The 10,200-nt window shown below is 41.9% G+C and overlaps 1 protein-coding gene across 1 annotated transcript in view; it reads left to right on the top strand.

Moving 5' to 3' along the window:
- Positions 1 to 10,200, top strand: part of MAGI1 (membrane associated guanylate kinase, WW and PDZ domain containing 1) — a gene marked incomplete at its 3' end in the record, with an annotated part of 336,541 nt that overhangs the window by 308,333 nt on the left and 18,008 nt on the right. The window contains 3 exon segments of the mRNA XM_010015843.1: positions 5,222 to 5,305; positions 7,918 to 8,009; positions 8,979 to 9,171. Of these exon segments, the coding sequence (XP_010014145.1) occupies positions 5,222 to 5,305; positions 7,918 to 8,009; positions 8,979 to 9,171 (369 nt within the window).

The following is a 10,200-nucleotide window of genomic DNA, read 5'->3' on the forward strand; positions in this document are numbered from 1 at the left end:
GATCCAGGATTATAAATATGTTTTCAATCAGTTTCTTCTCTGCAAACAAAATAAACACACTGGCTTTGCTTTAATTGCATTGCTGAAGATGATCAAATCTGTAGAAGCCTCTTAAAGAAAGAGAGTATTAGGTTCATTTTCAAAAGGAATAGTTACTTTAGTTACAGAAAGGGAGCTTCAAAGTCTTGGTGCCGTAAGAATCACCTGGAGAGTGACTCCATTGTGCTAACTGGCAATTGGTAAAACCAGTATGAAATGAACATTACCCCAGCATGAAAAATGGTAGGGTTGGGTTTTTTTCTGACCAAATGAATCACTCTGTAATCTTATGTCCTGGAAAAAATCAAATCATGAATCACAGTTTCTTGGCTGAAGATGCATCTCTTTGGATTGAATGTCTCAACAGTGCAGTTTGTAGGTGTCTCAGCTTCTGTGTGCTGCTTCCCTTCCCTTCCTAGGGATTAGGTGTACTGATCCTGTGGCTCTTGGGCCAAGTTGTGCTGATCTGCAGAGAAGTGCAGTGACGGAAGTTTCACCTGCATAGGAAAAAGGGGCAAGAGCTGAAAGATGGTGACACTTCAGCCCTGCAGAGCTGTGGACAAAGCTCCTTCTCCTCCTGCCCAGGTGGACAAGGCTGAGGCTGTCCCGTGGCACCAGTGTTACTGCTACGCAGCTCACATGGTTCCCATAGGCACTGTGCTGGCATTGCCTCTGACCCCCTGCAGCTCCTTGGCTAATTTCTAATTAGCTGTTTAACTCATACTAATTAGTCATTAGTATCAGCTTAGCAGCCTTAACTCCTGCCTGTCTTTCCTGATAAACCTGAGGCTAAGCAGGAAAAATCTTGAAGCTCACAGGCAGGCGGTTGCCCTTCTGTGTCCACATCCAACACCGTGTGCTAAATCCTCCCTCTTTCCTCGATGGCTGCAGGTATCTTGTAGAGTTTTATCCTTGTCTGTGACTAGAGCCCTTCCAGAAGTCTTTTTGTTGTCTCTTGACTTGCTGGTTTCGCACACCCCATCTCTCCCTGTGCCTCTCTGCTTGGGCCTTTTGCTACACTGGGATCTGCTATGCCTCTTCAACTTCCCTGTCTCACCTTTCCATGATCCAGTACCTCTGGGATTGATCCTCTCTATTACTTCAGTTCTTATCTCCTGCCTGTTCTACCAGGTGACACCTGTTGGAACATCAGTGCTTTTCTATCACCTTCTTGTCCCATTGCCATTTCCTTGCCAGGAAGGTGTTTTCTGAGATTTCTTGGTTTTGCAGACAGAGGGGTTTTGGAGTATGGCAGAGGTGTGGTATGGCCATGTCTCCTTGTTAAGTATGTGCCACTAGAAGTGTCCAAGTGCCTATGAATTTCTGATCCTTAAGCTGGAGTGAAACACATTTCCTGGGGATTAACCTGAACTCTTACCCAGTGACATGGTTTTGCTGTGCCTAATGAAAGGTGAAGAAAACCAGGAAAGATCTAGTTTAAGTGAAAAAGGCCATTGCACTGATTGTCTCCTGCCACAGTCTGATCATGAAGCATGACTGGTGGTTTTATTTAGAGGTCAGTGGTCAGCTTCTCCTTTGTCATCTTTCATCCCTCTCACCAGTCTCATAAATGGAGACTGAATCACAGCTGAAATCTGGCACCTCTTCTGCCCTGGGAACTTGGTGTGAGCCACCGTGTTTCTTTCCCTGTGTTTGGTCTGCATGAAAACTGGGCAATTGGTGGCTGCTCTGTTGCGAACATAATGACCCCATTGAGACTTGCCCAAGCATCATCTGTGTGGCTTTCAGACCAGGTGTAGGGAGCTGTGCTGACACGGAGCACCAGAGGCTGTGGGATGGGAAAAACCAGTTCCATTGTCTGTCTGCTCCACATGTGCTGTTCTTCATGTTTTCACCCAGGTGCAGTTCAGTTGAACTCCAGTGCCTTCTTTAGCTGGGGTGATACAGTCATACCGTTGCTTTCTTCTTTACTTGAGCACCCATTCCTTTTGGCTCTGGGACTGAAGTTAGCATCTCCTCTCCCATGACCTCCACAGCTTTTAGATCTGTGTGAGCATAACTAAAAGAATATCTAAGGTACAGCAGGAGGATGTCACCCTCGTGCCAGTACTGAAAGTGGTTGATGCATCCAGTAGCTGGGGCTTTTGGTGGGTCCTAGAAGCCCCCGCTGCCTGAGGAGCCCCAGCTCAGGTCTCCCAGCTCTCCCTGCTGCCCAGTCCAGGGCTTGCTCTCCATTGATTTATGGCCTTCAATTTAAAACTGAAAAGGATTATAAAACATTCTTATGAGAGACAGGGTTTTGAATCCCCAAGTGGAATGAAAACCAGCAAGAACCCTTTGTGTCGAAATATATGATGGAGTCACAAAAAAAGACAGAATTTTAGAGCATTAGATCATCTTAAGTGTTTTATTTTGTTCCACTTTTTTGTGAAATTGTTGAGTATAAAGAGAACAGACTGCAATTTTTCAAGTTCAATTGACACAAGGAGATGAATTCATTAGCCCCAGCCCAGACAGCTTTTTTTTTTTCATCTAAAAATAATATTATAAAGAGGTTTTATTCAATATATGAACACATCATCTGCAGGATGTTTATAAGAGGTACTGAATCTATAATGAGCACCTATTGCCTTCAATTAATATAATTAATTAACATTAATAATAATAATGTAGATATGGAAAGCACAGGCAACATTTTAATTTTTTAGACTTCTAAAATACATTCTTCCTTTCTTTGAGTATTCTTTGAATCAGTACTTCATAAAAATAGACTGTATTTGACTTAGGTGACTTGTCTCACTGAAGCGATTGGTAGAGTTGAATTTGGTTCAAAAGCACCAAATTACCCATAATTTTCTACAAGCATGTACTTTTTATTTGCCAAATGCATCCTAATGGGAAGTATTCCCATTCTGTGGAGGAGAGCCACAGACATTGCCTGTTCAGGGGAAGAGTGAAAAAATAGAAGAAAAGCTAAGCTAGAATTAATAATGCAGAGCCAAGCAATGGCTCCATAACTGTGTCTGGACTCCGGTTGAGTGGCAGCACATGAGAACTGCAGCATTATCTGACAAATGCAGGCTAAAGTTCCTTCACATGCAGGTCCCCTGGGTGAGGGGATCAAGCCAGCAAGGTGCTGAGTGCTTGGGCTCCTGTCCAAAGCAGCTGATTTTCAAGCTGTAAACCCAAAAGGACTTGGGTGCTTTAAGGCTAAGGCTGAGCTCAAATGCTCTGCTGCAATCTGGCCCAGAGTCGCAGTTCTTTGCTGGATTAAGACTTTTGAGAATAGCCGGCTTTGTGTTAAGTAAATCTGAAAACAGATCATCTGGTGGCGATAACACATGCACTCTTTGCTGGTGCTAAGTTTTAGCTGCCTGAGCTCCTCTTTATGAGTAAGTCATTGCTGCTGGTGGGAGATGTGTACATGAACCAGAGAGAATGACAAACCCTTAAGGTTTAAAACCAGAAGCTGTTCTAAGAGCCAGGAATGACAAACACAAGGAGCACTCAATGAGAGAAACAGCAATTGAATAGTTTAGCTGAGAACCACAATTCTGAAATCTCACACTGTTTTATTGAAAATATATTTTATAATGTGCTTTTTATTTTTCAATGTATTATTACACTTCCTTAAAGATTAATGCAATCTGTTGTCAAATTTTTCTCATGTGGCCTGATTGCTTTGCAAAATACCGTATCCTACATATGGCCATCTGTCAAAACAGCAGTAACAAAATGAATTAATCTGAATTGCAGATGTGTTAATGAATCCCTTTGAAGGGCTTAAGCATTTAATTAAAAGTAAAGCAGAACATGATAGATAATTTTTAAAGCTTTTAAAATATTCTAAGTTATCATTGATATTTGAATTTTATTTTCAGGCACATAATTTATTTGGTAGGATTTTCTCTCCTCAGATCTAATTAAAATAATACAAACAAGTCTTGACCCCAGTGTGTAGCACTCACTCACCAGCAACTCCACAGAATTAAAAATATTTGCACAATGATACCAAACATTAGATGCTTTCTCCCGAAAACAGAAGAGAAAAATACTCCCAGGAAACTGCATCTGCCTTCTGATCAGGCTGACTTTAAAAATGATAGTAAAAGCCCCTTGGTAGGGTTATGTCCTTTTGTTGTATTAATAGGAGACAAACAGTTATGGTCATATACTTGGGCACACAGATGTGTCCATGCCCTTGGAGGATGTCTTGTTAAAAAGGGCCACAGGACTTGCAGCATGTTCCATGAGCTGCAGAGCTGCTGTGGAGCTGGTCATGGGCAGACTGGTCCATGGCTCAGCCGAGGCATTGTGCCTTCCCAACCTCAGCGGCAGAATTTAGTTGCCTTGTCAAGAGCGTGGTGAAGCCATCTTCTGAAAGCTTTCCATGCCACCAGAATGGGTGATTAGAAGGAAAAGATGGGAAAAAAATTGAATTCTTCAGCAGTGAGATAGTTTAGAAAATGGCTTTTCTACAAATGCAGAATCTCATGAGGTTTATGGATAAATCACAGGACTTTTCAACACTGAAACTCTCCGTCAGCTTCAGTGAGACTTCTCACTCCTAATTTCAGATTTGTCCTTATATACTTTGCTGAGTCTGGGCCTTAAAACATTTATACTTTGCCAAGCTGTGAGTCATTGAAAGTGCTGCTGCCTCAAGTGAGCTCAGGACTAAAGCAAACTCATACTGGTTATTTTTGAATCCATCTTGTGTTGAAATTGATGTTGCACTGGGCAGAATTTCTTTTTTAATATAACATGTAAGATAATTGTTAAAGTTTGTATAGGAAAGTTTGATTAAAATGACCTCTAATTAACCACTGTGTTCATTGTTCATCACCATGTATTTAGAATTTCTTTAAACATTAGGAAAAAATTTCAATTGGAAAACTGTGTCACGATGGTGAAGATTTTCTTTTGTAGAAAAGTATTTTAAGGTGTTCTCTTCCTCTGAGGAGAAAAAAGGGGTTTTCAGATATACCCGCATGCACGTGCATTAATGTATAAATTCCTGTGTGTGTGTATTGTATATCCACATGCACATAGGCATTTGCAAATAGATGTGAAAATTAGTATGTCTTAATCCTTAGTAGCTATAACCTTAGCAATTGATGCATGAAAGCCTAACATGATCCATACAGTCAAAATGAATTGAATGAACTAACAAGAAAGCAGATACATTAAGCTTTGCAAAACTGTAAAATTAATATTACAGCTATGTCACCTTCTCCTGCAACTGGACTGAGCAAGGGTGAGAGAGAGAGAGAAATCAATTCCACGAGTTTTGGAGAATGTAAGACTGTGCCGAGAATCTATCTGTGTCTTGTGATGTCTTGTTCTGGTGTCATTGCTGCTCTGTGGCGGGGGGCTCTTCATCACCAAGGGAGTCTGGCAGGGCCGTACGCCAAGGTTAGCCACAAAGGTGCAAAGTACTTGTTTTACTGTGTCCTGGCTAGCAGCGGATTTCGTAGGCGGCGGTGGGGGGGTTATCATGTTCCTGTTTTGTCCATGAGTTTTCCCAAGGGGGCTGTGGCACTCGCCTCTCCTTCCATTCCTCCTCATGGCCACAGAAGAACTCCTCTTACCGCTTTTGTGATGCTTTTCAAATGGTCCAGTTTGATGCAGGGTGAGCAGACTGATGAGTTTTACCTATCTGGGCTACGTACATGAGAGTCAGACATACTTGAGATCAGATCAAGGTGTGAAGATGCAATGAATGACTCCTGGAAGGCATTTTTTCATTCGCTGTCAATAAAGTTTCAGCACGACCATGAAATTTTCCCTTTAAGTAACAAATATGGCTCCTCTGAAGCATTACCAAATAATGGAGAACTTAAAGTAATTCTCCAGCGTAGAGAGCCTCGGGGTCCCACCTCAGCTATAAGTACATGGAGGTGGATGGGGTTTTCTGAGCTGTGCCAGCCAATCACCATACTGCAGAGCTGGCACAAAAGGTGGTAAAAGGAGTTTTGTTCAGGTCGTACTCACTCTTTGTAAATGTGTGTTGTCTGTGTGTTTGTTGTATCTGTGTTTCACCTCTCTGTAGTCCTTCCAGCGGAAGGAGCATTACATGAATGAACTCACTTCTTTGGGTATAGATTTGTCTTGTTTTTGCTGCTTTGGTTTGACACCGCTGTTACACCTCGGCTTGCCATTCCCTCCAGTGGCTGTTAATTGGCTAGCTGGTACCCAAACCAGGAACATAAGGCATCGTTCAGTGAGACTGGAGAGTTGACAAATGGGAAGGTGTTGAGAGATGCCGAGGAAACGGGCCCACGCTGAAGCTCTCTGAAGAAGCTATTTTACCTCTGACAGATCCAATGCACACTATTAATTGGTTGGGGCCAGCCTTTGCCAAAAAAAGCCTGCAAAGTGCTAGATAGATGCATCGAATGTGTGTGCTCTTCACGCCCCCCCTCACTGAAGGCAGTGACAAACACCAATTAATTCGTTGTCTAAGTTCTGCTGTTGTGCTGCATGTCTGTATGGTGTTGATCTGCCTTCAGCCAGCTCGCCTGAACAGATGAACCACGCAGGCTTCCAGCATGTTCATCACCCAATTGTTCTGTACTTATAGCTGGACAAAAATTAACCTTTAGTTTAGTAAAGTAATGTGCATGGGTCTAGCTTAATTTATGAATGCAATGTGAAAATACATATAAACCCAGTTTGAATGGAAATGTGCCTTAGCACTCATCTGTTCTTTTAATTTTTAGTATTTTTCATACTATAGTTTAAACCTGTTGAGTCATTGAAGAGAACACATCAATGCTAACCAAAATCTCAGCACTCAAAAGTCACAGATGACTAGACCCAAACCTTTGCACAACAGGCACCGGCAGTGTAAAATTCAGTTAGGGCCCCGTCTGATGCTTACTGATGTCAGTGGAAAACAACCAGTAAATTGTCTCATGGATACAGAAAACTAGGTGATGTTTCATTAAACATGTTGCATCCCATATCTGAGTTTGCATTTATTTAAATTACGTTCCTACTTTTGGTTTCTTTACTAAAAATACAGGCAGCTGGCTTGTAAAGGAACAGCTTTTTTTATCGTTAATTATAAATGTTGGGAGGGGATCCTTACAAAATTAGTCAATGTTACAGATCCTAACCAATAAATGTTAAGTGAACCTGACGTTGTCTTCTGATATGATTTAATGTTAGCAATTAATTTTGCATTTTTAAAGAAGGGATGAAAGCAAGCATGAGTAAGCTAATATAAAACATTACTGTTCAACCGCACTTCAAGGTTAGTACTTCACTGTATGTAATATTCATTGTAAAAACCTTGCTGGTGTTCCATACTGATGAGTAGGTAAGGTTGGGCTTTTTTGTGTTTCCAGCTGGTTTTATCTGTACTGTGGTTTTACAGAGCCTGTACACGCATGGATGAGAGTCAGGAAAGCTACGCTGTTTTCAGAGGAGCCCTTTTGTTTCACACCAACTGGAGATCTGTCCCATAGTTATTTAAAGCAGTGTCAGTAGACAGATAGCAAACTATGCTTGTGAAAGTTAATTAAACAGTAAAAGTCACAACAAGTGGCTTTTTTGTCTCCCGTGAAAGAAGAGGCAGCTGTATTGTTTCTGGCAGAGTAATTCTCTGTTGTACACATTTACTTATTGAAGATTTGGAAGAGGCTCTTGCAGTGGATAACGATGCTAATATTAATGGAAGGAAATACTGCAGTGATAAACAAATGGCAAGTCACAATTAGATACCTAGAAAGTAGAAACCACTACATAATTTTTAGTAGTGATTTAAATAATAATAATAATAATCCTTAATTATGTCACCAAAAGTAAAATTGGGCAGCAGATACCTCTACATGTACATCAGAATAGTCCTGATTTGGGTATAAAGGTGTGTGGTTTTGATTAAAAACTACAGTTTTCCTTCTTTCCCTTCAGTTCCAGATTACCAAGAGCAGGATATCTTTCTATGGAGAAAGGAAACCGGGTTTGGATTTAGGATTCTAGGTGGAAATGAGCCTGGAGAGCCTGTGAGTATATCTAGAAGTAGTCATGTTTTTACTCATGATATCTTCCAGAATCACGGCAGTAGCATGTACAGATATGCAGAACTGTGCTGTAGTATCTCTGTTCAAATGTCTAGTGGGTAATGCATTTGCATCCTACATTTCCTCCGTACTCTACCTCCAAAAACCAAACCAAAGCTCCCATAGCTGAAATGGCAGGCTTCCCATGCTATTCCCTGTTTTTGTTATAGCCCAAATGAAAACACATAGGTCTGAAATTGCCTGGACACTGAGGAAAGGATGTCCTGGTCAGGTTTGCAAGTATTTAATCTTAGTGTGTCACATTTTCTATTTGCTCAATTCCCTCCTTGGATTCGCTTAACTTCTTTACCATAAATCCAGTACCTGTGGAAGGTGTCAGGCTTTCTTGTGCTGCGCAGGTCAAAGCTAGATAGTGGCAGCATAAATTTCCACATACTTCCCTGCCAAAATTATTTTGCTCATTTATGGGAAGAGATACTGTGAATTCCTCTTATGTTAGAGTAACTCCACAGAACGCACTGAAGATAAACCAAGTCTGAGCTGGCAGACAGGCGAGTGGTGCGGTGCTTGTAAACCCTAGAGGCAACTGAAAGGATAACTCAATCTCTGCTTTCCTGACAAGACCTTCAGTGCTTTTAACAATCTTCCTTTCTGGTCACTGTCTGGGTGAAAACGTTTCCAGAGGCTATCTGTCATTACGGTGAAGAGACCACCTAAAGAAAAAAGATGTCAATTTGTTAGTATTTCACAATGTGACTATATTCATGTGGAGCTGCTTTCACAGGAGCAACTTTCCTGACTTGTAGACATTTGTCAATAGTTTCTTGTCCCTGCTAAATTGGGTTGAACTACCAGTGCCCTTTGCTTCCAGCTGACTGTTGAGCTAGTTCCCATTTATCAAGTATTTCTCTCTCTCTTTCCTTTCTCCTATTTGTGCTAATTCATCAACAGATTTACATCGGTCACATTGTACCGCTGGGTGCTGCTGATGCCGACGGCCGCCTGAGATCAGGTGATGAACTGATCTGTGTGGATGGGACGCCTGTTGTCGGGAAATCACACCAGCTTGTCGTCCAGCTTATGCAACAGGCAGCCAAACAAGGTCATGTCAACCTGACCGTCAGGCGCAAAGTGGTTTACACAGGTAGGCTGCGGTGCTGCTCTGCAGCGGTAGATTTTCCTGCCAGCCTCCATCTGTTCAAGGAACGGTTTAAAGAAAGCAGGCTCCTCTTTGTAACACTGGGAAGACTCAGGGGATGTGATGCTGTTCTTCCTCTTTTGCCTTTTTTCAGTCTTTTTAGTTCTTGATCAAATGTGTTTCAGATATTTTGTTCCTAGTCAAGACTCTCTCAATCTCAGTTGCCTTCCCCAGTGTTTGTGAAGGTTTCTAATAAAATGGGGAACTGTCCAGTTTCAACATATCATTTTTAGTTTGCCTTGTGCCTGACTGCCCGTATTTCCTATTTACTTCCCAAAATAATTGTGCTGCATAATAGCCACCCTTAGACTGGGAGTGAGGGAGAAGATGCTGAAGAGTCCACAGGAGGGGAGGCAAGGGAAGAGAGTGGGTGAAGGCATTGGTGTGTGGTGGCTGATGTCCCAGGCTCAGGAGAAGCTTCAAGTGAGGTTGCAACATGTAGCTGACTAACTGAAGGTTGAGAAACTGTAAGTGTCAAGGCCAGGTTGGATGGGTCTTTGAGCAACCTGGTCTAGTGGAAAATGTCCCTGCCTGTGGCAGGAGGGTTGGAACTAGATGAGCTTTAATGTCCCTTCCCACCCAAACCGTTCTATAATTCTGGTAGCGCAGGGTCTGTGTGTTTGTTGCTATAGAGAGATTTCTGTGTGCTTCATTATGCTAGACATTGAGCACACACTGCACAAGTCTAAAAGGAGAAAAAGAAGTTGGCAGAAAGACAAAAATGCAGAGAAAAGTGACACTGCATGGTGACACCCAGATTAGTGACAGAAAAATGTCCTGATAGCAAAGAAAATGAAGAAATGAGCATGAGCTTTCTAAATTACATGTGACCTTATGCTTAGTGTTGGAGAGTAACATTGGGATGCTCCCTCTTCTCATAAGTTCCTTTAGGGAGCTTACACGTGGGATTTGGTTTAGCTCCCTTATTCCAAAGAAAGAATATCATAGAGCTTTTCAAGTTTAGGAATCAGCAGG

This window comes from Nestor notabilis, unplaced genomic scaffold, assembly GCF_000696875.1.
Source record: "Nestor notabilis isolate BGI_N333 unplaced genomic scaffold, ASM69687v1 scaffold4096, whole genome shotgun sequence".
Taxonomy (NCBI): domain Eukaryota; kingdom Metazoa; phylum Chordata; class Aves; order Psittaciformes; family Psittacidae; genus Nestor; species Nestor notabilis.